This window comes from Callionymus lyra, chromosome 7 (genome assembly GCF_982586985.1).
Source record: "Callionymus lyra chromosome 7, fCalLyr1.hap1.1, whole genome shotgun sequence".
Taxonomy (NCBI): Eukaryota; Metazoa; Chordata; class Actinopteri; order Syngnathiformes; family Callionymidae; genus Callionymus; species Callionymus lyra.
This window is the reverse complement of record NC_141824.1, coordinates 29,557,578-29,572,850: the sequence shown is the minus strand read 5'-3', so window position 1 is coordinate 29,572,850 and position 15,273 is coordinate 29,557,578. Positions and strand designations below refer to the sequence as shown.

The window sequence follows — 15,273 nt, the reverse complement described above, 5'->3', positions numbered from 1 at the left end:
GCTCAAAAGAGAATTAATCCACTGTCTGAAAACACAATCTCCGACTCAAGCTTACTCATATTGAATCATTTGTTCCTCTTTTTGAGGGCACTTATAAGTTCTTTTATACACTGAAGGTGAGTTCTGATGGGACTCGTTCAACGCTCTCTCAAGAAGTCATTCACACAGACAGGGGTTTCAAACTGGTCCAGAAAAGGGCCAAGCGGGTGCAGGTTTTTGTTCCAACCAGTCAAGCACACACAAGTTAACCAATCAGGTGTCGGCTTAAACAAGCCACACCTGACTGACAATTAATTGACTACTGTCTTCAGACGCCTGATTGGTTCAACTATATGTGCTTGACTGGTTGGATCCAAAACCTGCACTGTCTCAGCCCTTTTCCGGACCGGTTTGACACCTTTGAGTCTAAGACAAACATCCAATACCACCGGTTCTGTTTGTGCCTCATCTCGGGATGTTTTAGTTCTGGTTGACTGCTTTCAAATTTTCTAACACCAAATAGAATGGATTTTAAATTAGAGCACTTGTAAGTGTTTTTAAGAAAATGGCGTTCTGTAAAAGGTCAGAGGAGATGAGTAAGATTGTGATGCAGCAGTTTTCATCACAGCAAATTTGCATGTCTTGGTTTTGCTGAAGCAAGACATTAGTGCGTCGCAGATCGCCGAAAGCAGGATGTCGTGCATGAGCGTTTTTTTTAATCCAAGACACAACGTTTGAAAGAAGCCGCTGCGTTTTTTGAAATTCATCGTAGGGTGAACATGTGGCAGCCCTCTCCATAAAACAACACCCTCCACTCAACGTAACACCTACATACACACTCCTCAGTTGACCTGTTCTCTGCTCCTGTGACCCAGAAAGTGATGTGTATGTGATGTGTATGTTATGTGTGTGTGTGTGCAGCCTTCTGTTCCAACAGTGGAGGAGGAAGAGAGGCTATTTAAAAATCATCAGAGGAGTGAGATCACGTGTCGCTCAGTGTTGCCTGACAGAGATGAGATAGTGAGAGAGTGTTAGTGACTTACTAAGTAAGAGACCAGGGCATCCTGTGTGTACCATAACACACTATGGTCATTAACACAGGCAACTTGGTCCATGTGTCAGACCTCTTTGCGCCGACTGCTACCCTGCTGACCTGACCTCTGATATGAAGGAGAAGATGAATCGTTCATCAAATAGCAAACCTTAGCAAACATTTCTAGGTCTGACTTTTTCTGGAATTAAAGTGACATGGGTCAGGCTCAGAAATATCTACGTACTGATCATCACACCCACTATTCTTAAGTACATAAGACAAAATGTTGAAATTTAAGTTCCATCGATACAAACTAGTGTCAATCCTACCATCCAATCATCTCATACTTTTTTTGTCAATAATTCACTATCCAAAAACCTTAAAAAAAATAATATTTGCTCTCATCTGCTGTGACTTTGATGCTCCAGAAACATATCCAATTGAATGTTTATTCCACTCTATGCACAGATGTTCAATGAAGCATGGAGCCCACTGCAGTGACCTCTAGTTGGTTTTCTCCTGGTACACTAGTTACCTTTCACAGCTCAAATCATCCATGCAGTTCAGATATGGTGCCATGACAGTGTGTATAAAAGCCCGGGAGGTTGGTTTCAAAGCGTATCATGTGATGGATCACCCCTCACACCAGAAGTAATTTGACCTGGATGAAAATATGCAGCTGAAAACTGATTAGGTCTGGAAAACACCTAATCATTCATGATGCTGACTGTCAACATTCTTATAAGACCATCATGTTTCGAGCCAACACGGAAAATGAACAATAAAAAATCCAAAATTCAGTGTAAATTTCTTGAGGTTGCTCATATCGTTCTCTTGGAGTTGAATTGCTAACATATTAAATATTTAAAACAACATGAAACTAGGGAAATAAACATCTCACTTAGGTGTACAACATACCTCGAGTGAATGAATTATTAAGACCATATTTGTCAATCAATAATAGCAGAAATCCTGAATTTACAAGCCAACATGTTGTCAATGATATTAAAATATTTCATGTGCACTTCTCTTGCCATATTGTGCTAATATAATAAAGGTTAACTGAACATGATGCTGTGTTGACAAAAGTGTTTTGCTGTTATTTAGACATAATCCCAGGTCGACACCATCAAGACATTCTAAAAATAACAATACCTCAATCAGCTTTCTACAACTTCAAGATAAGCACTCAATCTAGTGCAGTTAAGGTCCATTAATTTGTGAGTCATTGTCTGACTCAGACTCTGACTTTTTTTTCCAGTCAAATTCCTGACCATGTTTCTTTCCTGGAAGCCAAGAGTCACCTGCAGAGCAATAATGGTCCCATAATATGTCTATTAAATCGATATTTGAAGCTCTGCTTTAAACCTAAACTCGTAGTAGTGCTATGAAGTACAACTAGTTGCAATAGTTGTGTTTAATGAATATCATTTCTAAGCCCTGGCCACTTATGAACTTATTTCTTCTGTATTTTATCACCATAGTGTTATGAAAGTTTTAGTTATTCATTTGAATGTTGTTTTTCAAGTCGAGCTTTAAAATTTTTGCTAATTCTTGGAGCAGCGCCCATAAATGTGAATCACAAAACATTCAAGAAACAAAACGAAACCAAAATCTAATCATCTATTAATGCATTTCTTAAGAAAGATGTGATAAACTACTAACTTTGATCAAAAGCAGCACCAATGAATTTAATTGTAATCTCTTAATTGGTTAGATAAGTGTTATTGTGAATAAAAGTTGAAACCAGGCCTGCGAGAATAGGTTTCTTGTTTAATTCATACCGGAAACTGAAAACAATTTAGCCATAATATACATGTGCTGTAACAGAACGACAGCGTAAAAAGTAGTTTAGTTATCACATGGTGACCAGTAGGATTTCCATATATAGGCAAAAGTAAATAAAATGTCATCACAGTTCAAAAATAAACTATTCATTACAGAAAATCTTCCAAAGTGTGAAAATGTTTCATTGTGCAATACAATTTAAGTCACAATATAAGAACAGTCAATTCATCTTCAACTCCAGTTTTGCTGCCAGCCTTTGTCACTGTGGCCCACTGTGGGGACCTGCTCCTGTCATGTGATCAGAAGAAATGTTAGTCAAAGGACGAATGAAGGCAACCTGGCAATGAGATTTTGATGATAACGCTTTAAACAAGCCACACACATTGATTTGGGCTTATTTAATTCTGGATCGTTTGATCTCTGCACAGGCCAAGTGTTTAAATCAGAGGCAAACTGATCACCCAGGGTGCCAAAATATAGAGCAGCTCCCCACTGAGCAGGCAAACAAGACTCTCCTCTCCAGCATCACTTTTCCCTCTCAGGTACCATCGACAGCCTGAAATGTATTGCATAAGTATCAGGTGGAGGTCAATGGTAGCAGTGGGTGTCAGAAAATTGTTTAAGTGCGTCACACTGTAAAAAGGTTTTATATCTATTTATAATTTGTAATGGCTTGAAGAGACTCCATGCTTGAGCATGGATGATAGCACTTATAGCTGGTACAGGTGTCCCCACGACCCTCTGTTAGGAGTATGGTTCTGCATGCTGGAGCTACAAGGTCAAGTCTCCGACCGTTTCTGTTCAAGGACGGGAGCCGGGTGGAAAATGACCTTTTGGTTCATCAATGAGTGAATAAATGAATGGTATTTAATTTTTACATGTTATTATTTTATTTATTCTGTTTTTGTATTAATGGTAAATACTTAAGTAAGAAAAGTAAAAGCTCTACATTGAGATCTATCCATTTTGTTTGCTACTTGATCGTAAAAGTCAGATGGCTTTTAAAGTATACTTTTTTGTTTTTTCTTTTGTTACTGATGAAGTGAGACGTATAAATGACTCATGTCAATAATAAATAGGCTGAAGCACGAGCGATTGCATTTCAGGACACAATAATAACACTTAATAATAATAAGAATGTGCAATAATCATCAACCTACATTTTATGTTTTCGTACTTCAGAACATTATAAATTATGTGACCACATTATATGTAACGTGTGTAAGAAATGACGATGAAGAAAAATAGACGATCCTTTTAATCATAATTTAAAAATCCAAGCCCGCTTCAAAATGTGTATTTTTAATTCCAGTTGTTTTTTTTTAACATACTCAAATGATAAATCATCGATTTAGTGAAAGATTCAACATCTACTTTCATTTATTATTAAGATAAAGAAGGGGTTTCCCCACAGTCGTGCTGAGACCCCCGCACTATTTTCCCCAGCAGCTCAGGTTAGCTAGCGCCGGGGCGGAGTGATCCGTGCGTGTGAGAAGGCGCTGCTTGTCAGTCAGACTTTGAACAAGGCACTGGCGCTCATCACTGCCGACCCCCGAACGACCGCTGCCTCCTCCACGCCGACCCCCCACTGTTGCCGCCGCCGTCGACCGTCTCGGAGACCCCGCCGGAAGATGCAGTGAAACAGGATAGAAACCTGAGGGCAGCACCGAGAGCAAGAGACCGAGCCGTTGCTGCGCCGTTGTGACGTCCACGGTGTTCGGGAGTTACGATGGTCCTGTCAAGGGATGTTTTCTTAACCGTGCTTCTCGTGGGCTATACGGGTAAGAAGCCATTCTTTTCCAGTTTATTTCGACCATTATTATCATGTATAAATTGAAATTCTTGCACTGGTATCCACTCTCCTCACGGTCCTATCCCCTCCTCCTCCTCCTCCTCCGCCCGCAGGCTCTATCTATCACGAGCAGGTGCTTCAGTCATGGTGCTGCGGCTACTGCTAATTAGCTTAGTGGTTCCGGATAAAGTAGGATTCTACTTCAGTCAAACGTGTGACTAACATCACACTGACATGCTGCTTTTTTGTTAAAAACAAATAACTGCTGACGTAGCGCAACATGCCCATGTATTCTTGTAATGGCGAGTGTTAGTAAAAACGCCATTACGTGTTTGTTTGTTTGTTTGTATCGGGAGTGATGCTACTCGCCCGGAGGTGTTTTCCTTAAAGGTACCTTGTGCAAAAAATAAAAGAGGCGTGTGCAACCTGGCCGGATGTAAACGACGGATGCTCGCATCAGCACCAGTCGTGCTGGGACAGTGTGGGTTTGTTATCTCCCCCTGATGCACGTACAGCTCAACTTCTACTCTGATTCATCTCTTATGTAATCTGATTACACGATAGAGGCTTTGGAACGAGATCCTCCAACTTGCTCAAAAAAAATGTGTCGTTATATAAGCCTGGTTAATATCACTTTTTGGTAGTCAATATTCTGATTTTTTTATGTGTTCACAGTAGTTGTTTTTAAAAGTAATTATATTTTTTTATTAAATGAGTGGTTTCGCGAGGAGCTTATGTTTTGGACCCGCTGCAGGCGGATCTCAGGCTCAGAGTTGGCGTGGGATAGCCTTTTAATCCTTCATGTACAATCCGATATGTGCAGGGGTGTTCCTGAGGCAGGCGAGAAAAACACAGGGCAAAGAGAAGCCCTTGCCCTATTGTAATGGTAATACTTCTCTGATGTCTACTGGGAGTGAAATTGGCAAGACCTTCATGATTGATTTTTTTTTCTCTCCCTGTGATTTCTTTGGGCAATTTCATGGAATCTCTGTTGAATGTGCTTGACATGAGTGTGCTGCCCATTTATCATCAATTACTCTTCTCCCAGCGATAGGGAAGTAATAGCACAGTAGTGACCAATACAATCTTGCAGTTGAATTCTTTACAGAAAGCTTTTTTTTTCAGCAATTAATATACATTTGTGGCGAGTCAATGTGATGGTTTATTTAACCATAATTAGATTGTTATAGGAAAGTACAAGGCATTGATCAAGAACGACAAAGAACAGTAAGACTTCAACATCTTTCATAGTTTTGTTTATATTTCTTGTCTTTAGCACTACATGGAACCCATGAATCATTCTTTGGATTTGTGCAAGTAGATTGTCATTCTTTTTCCAAAATGTTTAAATTAAACACTTCATTTATGTCTAGAGAAAAAGCAACTGAAGTTTCAATTTATGTGATTTTGCCAAACGTCTCTGACTTACTCACAGGTTTCATATGTTGAAAAATACAGTAAATCCCTCATCATTACGATGCTCCGTTTTGGACTATTATTAGTCTCAATCGTAACGCCGCAGCACAGCATGCTAGGTTCGGTTACTATGGTCTTGTTATGGTATTGTAAGTACTTTTCAAATCGTATCAGCATTTCTATAAGATCGCGGAACTTCAAACCAAGAGTAAACCCTTCCCTCTTAGCCATATGCTAATGAGCTCAGTTGTTATCGTGAGGTCATTTATAAACTGTTATATGTGCGTGTACTAGGAGGTGGGATTTATTATCGATTTGCTGTATATTGTATTGTATTGTATTACAGTTCACAAGATTCCAGGATCTTCACTGAAATTAATGTGATATGTCGCTCAGTTTTGCGAGAAAATAAGTGCAAATCCTGCAAAACAGAGCGTTAGTAGTGATGTTTTTCTCCAATCATGTAAGCACCGAAGCGCAGAAATAAACAAAAGGTAAATATCGCATCCTTGTCCTTATCCAAACCCCCCTGTAGGGTCTCCCCTACAGTACTCGCTCCTACGGCAAGCTTGTCACGCGCCTGCAACTTCCACAGTTCCCCCTACGCTGTGAAAAAATCTTGGCGAGAACTCTGATGAAAATATCTTTATTGAATGAGAGTTTTATACAAACAAACTCATACTGATGAGTACTATAGAGGTTCAAGATCAATTTAAGATACACCCAAATCAACACATTAGTTTCCTAAATGTCCTTCCAAGCCTTTAACTGTAATATGTGCATGCGTTATAATGCTTGTTTTATACTGACCCCCTTCGTAAAACCAATTCAATTTTACGATTCCATAATTTAGTGATTAGTTTTGTCAAAAAAAGCGTACAACTTCATAGGGTGGAAAGTAAAGTGGCATAAATCACCCTAGAATGTAATGGAAATTGATAAGCCTCATCATTCAACCTCTAGGTAAGGCTGGAATTAGGGATGGGCGATGTGATAATGATATATCACTATATGGTTTTTCAAAGAATACCTTGAAAATGTACTGTCCAACAAACGACAAGAACTGCTTACTTTTTCTCTCCTTTTATTTTGAAACTATGACGGTAACATTGTTTTATTTTATAACCATAGTTCTTATGTCATTTTAAGTTGAATGCGACATAAGTGATAAGCAAACTGAAATTCACTCATTGTGAGGTTTAAATGGTTATCCTTTAGTTTTCAAACTTTGTTTTTTCTCTAAAAATTGCAGATTCCATTTTTTGGAAGATGTCATAGGTTCTTCTTGAGAACTGACTGTTCAGTGTGTAAGCTCGTATACTGCCCTGTCGCTTTAGGCAAGAACCAAATTGTGTATCCGCACTGATGGTGCTGAAACAAGCTAGTAGTGTTTTTTTGTGTGTTATTATCGGAGTAGAGGATCTTGTGAAAATGCTACCGTACACTTTGAAAATGTGCTTAAATTTATCAAATGGTAATAGAAACAATATAAGAGAATGTACGTTATATCCCTTATTCTGTTGTCCCTATGATAACTGCCATCACTAGCTGCAATAATGAAGAATGTAAATACAATCTTGCAGACCCACTAGTACTGCGTGTCTACAGCCACACCCCAATTAGTAACAACTATTCCCAATAATTAGATGAAACCAAGACAAGTTTATAAGGCTTGCACATGGTTGGCTGGAGACAGTCCCAATTAGGGTCTGAAATCACAACATTGCTCAGGCTAATTTTCCAGTACCATTCAGTGGACCATGTCTGGTGTTACTCTGGTGACCACACATTTCTCTTTTAATTATTTGTTTTATACGCTGTATATATTAGCCCATGGAACTTGTGTTTATCCCACTCTGTTTGTTCGAAGCTGCCATGCAGATGCAACTAAACACTTTACATTTGGATTATTCAAGAGACAATGATGTGAGGATTGTGTACACAGAAATACATTTTAATGGGCTCAAAAAGGCATGAATAAAATACTACAATTTACAACTTTAAACATCATCATTATTTTGGTAAAACTTGAACCATGGATGCGCCGTCTTTCTGGATGATTTTATCTTGATTTTTGCCTTTTAACACTTTAACACTTACAGACTTTCTGATATTTCTGAATGTAATGAAAGAAGGATTGCAATAATTATTTAAAGCAGCTCTGGGTAGTTTGGGTACCTTAAAGCGATTTGTAGTTGAGCGACACCATTGGACTTAAGTGGTAGTGTTTAGCCCAACGGTAGACCACATTTCCCATGAGCACTCGTTAAACGTCGCAAAAGTTGCATTGTTCCGGTTTGCAGCAGTTGGACGAATTTTCTGTTTCCAGACTTCCTTCTGAATGAAGGATGATACCAATGAGGTAATGAATCAGATTGTGGATAATGAAATATCATATGTGTTATGAAAGCTTTGTAACTAACATAACTTTAACTTTTTTTTTGTTCTGTAATGTCATCACAAGTTTTATGAAAATATTTTAGTACAAACATATTAAAGCACCCCTGGGTAGTTACCTTAATATTTTTGTACTTTATACTTTATTAAACTTGTGATGACACATCAACTTCAAACTAGCTGAATGACTCATTAACCGTGACTTGAGGTGTTTTTTATTTTCATTTTTTCATGACAACTTTTGCAATGTTTAGTGAGTGCTCATGGGAAACGTGGTCTCCAGTCGGGCTAAACACTCCCACTTTAGTCCACTGGCGTCGCTCGACTTCAAATCGCCTAGAATCGCTTTTAAGCAAAGTATGCTGCCTTTTGTAAGTAATGAACTAAATAGAAGCTTCAAGTTGGTTGACTTTCTAGGGACCCTGTGGATGAAAAACGAATTAAAATGTCTTAGGTGCGGTTTGTTTGCATACACTGTTTCTGTAACATTAGCTTTTCAAACATACTACTAGTGAAGTTACAAGGTATTAAAGATTGGTTGTACTAATACTGTAACAAGTCTTCCTTTAATAATTGTTGTATTCAGCAGGGATAATTATATGGCATTATATATGATAATACTGTGGTATTTTTGCTGAATTGCATACAATCATCATCTTCTTATACCCAGATATAGTCATCTGAGACTACTTTTAATTTTTACTATTGATTGCTATGTTGGTCATGATAACAGCACTCAATAGTACTTTGTAAACTTGAAATGGTGTAGTTTAATTTCTGCATCTATTCACACGTTCCTAGAATTACTCCTACTACAGTAGGACTGTTTTCCTCACTTTTTGTTTGTTACATCATCACCCTGCCCCCTTGTGGGTGATGACGTAGCCACCCATCATGCTGCTCCAGTTACAACGTGGAGAAAGATTGTGTCTGACAGAAGGCTGACTTTTAAAGCTGTGGGAGACATTAGCACGTTTGCAAGTTAGATATCCACATGCTCAAAAACAATAAGACAGTTTTTCAGTTAGCTTCTGTTATTCTAAAACCAGGGTTTATCTTTATTGATCAGAAATTAATAGTCAAATGGGATTGTATTGGGACTATAAATGACAACTTACAGTTTCTTTCAGTCGCTAACAAGCACTTTTTTTTTTCAAACTCTTAGAACAAGTAGCATCAGTGTTTGTGGCCATAACATTTACACATTTCATGTTGTTTTCACACAATATGCAGTTACAGAAAATGTTTTCACAATGCTTATGTTTTCAATGGCAAACACAATATTTAAGTTTTTGCAATGATATCAGTTCTAAAACTATATATCTCAACATATAATTGAAAAACAATTTAATAATTGATACATGTTATGTAAAGTATGTCAAACACAACTGACCCCAGTCTGGTTTAGGAGAGGAGCAGGAGCAGTCAGAGGAGCAGGAGTAGTCAGAGGAGCAGTCAGAAGAGGAGCATTGCTGTGTCTCAAATCGCATACTAGCGTACTAAAAGTTAGTATGTTTAGTGCTTTAGTGCTGCGTCTCAATTCTTAGTATGCGAAATTTGGTGCGCCATGCACACTAAAGAGTCGTACTAACACGCCCACAAAACTGAGCATGGTTCGATGGACACTAACCACACTAAACAGCCGCCATCTTAGTGACGTTTTAAACGGAAGTTACGTCATATATAAATGCATATATATGCATATACTTACAGGTGCATTTTCAGCAGAAGTAGGAGGATAAACACGTCTTCGCTGCTGATACCAGCTTAAATATCTCGCGATTATTTAGATTCTCATATTTTTTCATTATTTCTTTTTTGCAATACGTGCTGCCAGCAGGTGTCGGCGATAGCGTTCAAACAGCTGGTTGAAACATCGTTAAATAGAAGTAGAAGAAGAAGCTGTCATGTGATTTCCTGTTAGTGTGTAGCAGCAGAGTTTGATTTGAGACATACTATCTGTGGAGAATTTGCGTACTAGTTAGTACGTACACTAAACTGATGCATACTAACTTCTAGCATACTAAGAGTAGTATGCGATTTGAGACACAGCACAGGAGTAATTAGAGGAGCAGGATCAGTGAGAGGAGCAGTCAGAGGAGCAGGAGTAATTAGAGGAGCAGGAGCAGTTAGAGGAGCAGTGAGAGGAGCAGGAGTAGTTAGAGGAGCAGTCAGAGGAGCAGGAGTAATTAGAGGAGCAGGAGCAGTTAGAGGAGCAGTGAGAGGAGCAGGAGTAGTTAGAGGAGCAGTCAGAGGAGCAGGAGTAATTAGAGGAGCAGGAGCAGTAAGTGGAGCAGTGAGAGGAGCAGTCAGAGGAGCAGGAGTAATTAGAGGAGCAGGAGCAGTGATTGGAGCAAGAGTAGTTAGAGGAGCTGTGAGAGGAGCAGGAATAATTAGAGGTGCAGGAGCAGTTATTGGAGCAAGAGTAGTTAGAGGAGCTGTGAGAGGAGCAGGATCAGTGAGAGGAGCAGGAGCAGTGAGAGGAGCAGGAGTAGTTAGAGGAGCAGTAAGAGGAGCAGGAGCAGTGAGAGGAGCAGGAGCAGTTAGAGGAGCAGTCAGATGATCAGAAGTAGTTAGAGGAGCAGGAGCAGTGATTGGAGCAGGAGTAGTTAGAGGAGCAGTCAGGGGATCAGAAGTAGTTAGAGGAGCAGGAGCAGTGAGAGGAGCAGGAGTAGTTAGAGGAGGAGTAGCAGTGAGAGGAGCAGGAGTAGTTAGAGGAGCAGAAGTAGTTAGAGGAGCAGGAGCAGCGAGAGGAGCAGGAGTAGTTAGAGGAGCAGAAGTAGTTAGCGGAGCAGTAGCAGTGAGAGGAGCAGGAGTAGTTAGAGTAGCAGTAGCAGTGAGAGGAGCAGGAGTAGTTAAAGGAGCAGAAGTAGTTAGAGGAGCAGGAGCAGCGAGAGGAGCAGGAGTAGTTAGAGGAGCAGAAGTAGTTAGCGGAGCAGGAGCAGTGAGAGGAGCAGGAGTGGTTAGAGGAGCAGAAGTAGTTAGCGGAGCAGGAGCAGAGAGAGGAGCAGGAGTAGTTAGAGTAGCAGTAGCAGTGAGAGGAGCAGGAGTAGTTAGAGGAGCAGAAGTAGTTAGAGGAGCAGGAGCAGCGAGAGGAGCAGGAGTAGTTAGAGTAGCAGTAGCAGTGAGAGGAGCAGGAGTAGTTAGAGGAGCAGAAGTAGTTAGAGAACAGGAGCAGCGAGAGGAGCAGGAGTAGTTAGAGTAACAGTAGCAGTGAGAGGAGCAGGAGTAGTTAGAGGAGCAGAAGTAGTTAGAGGAGCAGGAGCAGCGAGAGGAGCAGGAGTAGTTAGAGTAGCAGTAGCAGTGAGAGGAGCAGGAGTAGTTAGAGGAGCAGAAGTAGTTAGAGGAGCAGGAGCAGCGAGAGGAGCAGGAGTAGTTAGAGTAGCAGTAGCAGTGAGAGGAGCAGGAGTAGTTAGAGGAGCAGAAGTAGTTAGAGGAGCAGGAGCAGCGAGAGGAGCAGGAGTAGTTAGAGGAGCAGAAGTAGTTAGCGGAGCAGGAGCAGTGAGAGGAGCAGGAGTAGTTAGAGGAGCAGTAGCAGTGAGAGGAGCAGGAGTAGTTAAAGGAGCTGGAGCATTAAGAGGAACAGGAGAAGTTAGAGTAGCAGGAGCAGTGAGAGGAGCACTAAGAGGAGCAGGAGTAGTGAGAGAAAGAGAAGCAATGAGATGAGCAGGAGTAGTGTGAGGAGCAGCCAGAGGAGAAGTGAGAGTAACACTTCAACTCAATGAAACCTTCTGAAAAATGTCTCCGTAGAAAGCTTGCAGAATAACAAGTGAACTGAAATGATGCACGGTAGATGTTTTTCATATTATATTTAGTCGTGTGACATACTTTCACGCTTGGTATGTAAGATGTCACTGTTGCTGTGTTGACAATCCATCACAAAGTAGTGCCTATAACTGGCAAACAGAAAACATAAATGATATTTATTTACCAGAGCAACAGAGGAGTAAAGTGAGCAATAGATATAATCTAGTTTCCTGATAAGTTTACACCTCCCAGCTATATGACTCAAGTAAAGTTTTTTTTTTGATTGAAAGCCTAACATTAAACTGTTATATTCAATATTTTAAAACTGTCAAAACTTGAGGGTTTGGTGGAAGCTTGCACTCAGGGTTTTGATCATCATGTTGATTTTATTTTTACTCAAAAGAAACTATACCTATTTTTCAACGGGTGTGTACCCGAACGTAATCTCAATTTGCTCACAGCGAGCAAATGAATGCAGATACACTGAAAAGAATGCAAATTCCTTCGTCCATCTTTCACATTCAATACAACAAACATCTTGTACCTGTCAGTCGGCAGCTGGCATCTGATGAATAAACTTTCCTGCCTGAAACAGTCAGTCATAGTTATTTTCACTTTATCTCAGGGGAAACTAGAGGGCACACAAATTCATTGTTTTATAATTTTGTGTGATTACAATTTGATCCTTTCACAATGCAATTCTAACAGGATAGTATATCCAGTAATTATTCTACAAAAGATATATAACATTTAAAGCAGATGCTTTATGAAAACATAAAAATGACCATCCTGTTATTTTAAGGTAGAACAAAAACCCTTTTTACCTTATAATCAAAATGCAAGGTAAGTCGTATATACAACATTATGTTGAATAAGGGATTTTACATTAGTTTCATACTTTTTTTCTTACTTTGAAGCAGAACGTTGTTTTATTTTTCATGTTTTTTTGCATTGTAATACATAGAAAAGGGGCGTCCATGAATGACTATTTTTCCTGAAGAATTCTTGATTTTAAAGTCAAAAAAGGTTAAACAAATAGCATTGCATTGTTTCTCCAGATGGTTTTGTTTCATTGTTCTATAGTTAGTACAAATCAATTGTTTTGAAAAGGAGTTGCAGGAAACATCTATACCCTTAAATTTCATTTTTTGAAAATGTGTAAAGAATTAATGAACGATATATGTATCATTAGTCACAGAGGAGAAGCAGCAGCCACAAGAGGCAGTGTTTTTTTCCGAGCAGGACTACTTGACTCTTTGGTGATGTGAAGGGGATCAGACAGATCCAGGTCTGAGTGAGATATGAGGAGATAGCTTGCCTAAGGATGCTTAAAAGATGACATTACATGTTCGTGTGACCCTGTAAAACCTTGTGAAGGGACAATAAACGTCCTTTCCAGAGAGTATGATCGCAAGAAAAAAAGCACCTTTTTGTATCGGAGCGAGTCAGTTGTTATTTTATCAGGCTATCGTCAGAGCTTATTCCTGTGAGATTTCAATTAGTCACTCGGCAAACATTATGTCAAGCTACTTACTCTTCTGACGGTAAATCCTATTCAACACATTACTTTTTAGTGAAAAATCAATCCTTCTCATGTTCCTGTGATGCCTGCTGCTGAAAATATTCAGGACATCAGAGGTGTTAGGGTACTGGAACTTTCTGAGCTTGGTTTTCAATACACTTTTAAGACATATGAGAACAGGGACTTCATGGCCTGTGGAGAAGTCAGTCCTCCCCTTTGGTTTTGGAGTTTCATTTATACAATTATTATCTCTGATATACCCCAATTGTTGTTGTATTTTAAATATGTAAAGTGCAGTCTGTCTGTCAACATGCATGATTTTAGTTTAAAAAGTGAAATATTTTGACCGCAGGTATGATCAAAATAAAAAAATCATACATGACAGTTTTAATTCACTTCTATTAACACTTTCCCACTGCCAAAATAAATTAGTTTCCAATTGACAACAAGACAATCTTTTTTCCTTATATACTAATAAATATAAACTCATCATTACTCAGACACCATCACTTGGGACAAGAACGATCAAAAACTATTCAGTTATAGAAGGAATAGTTTAAAATAAATAAAAATTCTCATCTACCGTAAATTCCGGACTACAAGCCGCTACTTTTTTCCTACACTTTAAACACTGCGGTTTATACTACGGTGCGGCTTAATCATTTTTTTTTCGTGGCGGGAAAAACATTTTGCTCAGCAACAGTAGACCAATAGAATGAATGAGTAACTTTGTGTCAGCAGCTCCCTCCCGACTACGAGAAACTTACTTCATTCCGCACATTCACTCAAACAAAGATAGCGGAGAATTCCATCGGGCCAGATGAAATCATAAATATGGATGAAGTACCTCTGACGTTTTGTAACGGACCTTCTCACATAACTCCTCGAGAGATCGTCACACACACATTCTTCATGGGGCGGAGCTCTGGTGCGGACTTGGTTACGCTCCAGAGCATTAATTATAACAACACTGACCACACATGAAGCCGTTATAGAAGTTAATCAAAATATATTTACTTAATAACATTTAACAAAAAGCGCTCCTTAAAGGAGGATCAATCAAACATGAACAAAACAACAAACACCCACGACACCCCACAGTCAAATCCCCGCGATCAGTGTCCAATGTTCAAGTCCATTATTGTCCAGAAAAAAGGCTGCGTTAAGTGAATCCTAGGTGAGGCGCAGAGACGCAGGACGGCCCGCCGTGAAGTCGCGTTTATTCGCGCAATCACTGCGTTGCAATCAGGTGGAAAAAAGCAAACTACTCATCTGTGTTGCCGGCGTGATGAAGAAATAATTCCCCGGACACGGACAGTTTGTCCACCTGCCTCATGCTTTTGTCGCTGGTTCCTCGGACTGTAAATATCTGAACAATGCTTAAGAAGAATAACACAGTGCTTTATTTTTAGTGTAAGAAATGGACGTGAATTACCGGTAGTTCATTTTTTTGGCTGTTTAAACCTGCGGCTTAAAATCCGGTGCGGCTTGTATAATTACAAAATTGATTTTCTTTCTAAAATTTGAGCATGCGGCTTTTAATCGGGTGCGCTCTGTAGTCCGGAATTTACGGTAATTGGATGGTAACAACTGTTAAAT

At 39.5% G+C, this 15,273-nt stretch overlaps 1 protein-coding gene across 4 annotated transcripts in view; it reads left to right on the top strand.

Annotated features, from left to right (window-relative positions):
* The first annotated feature begins 4,317 nt into the window (after positions 1 to 4,317).
* The window catches only part of ncam1b (neural cell adhesion molecule 1b), a 66,622-nt gene continuing 55,666 nt past the window's right edge, over positions 4,318 to 15,273 (top strand). For all 4 annotated transcript variants that reach the window (XM_087794812.1, XM_087794811.1, XM_087794810.1 and 1 more), the window contains exon 1: positions 4,318 to 4,581. In XM_087794812.1, the coding sequence (XP_087650938.1) occupies positions 4,530 to 4,581 (52 nt within the window). In that variant the 5' untranslated portion in view covers positions 4,318 to 4,529. The remainder of the gene's footprint in view (positions 4,582 to 15,273) is intronic.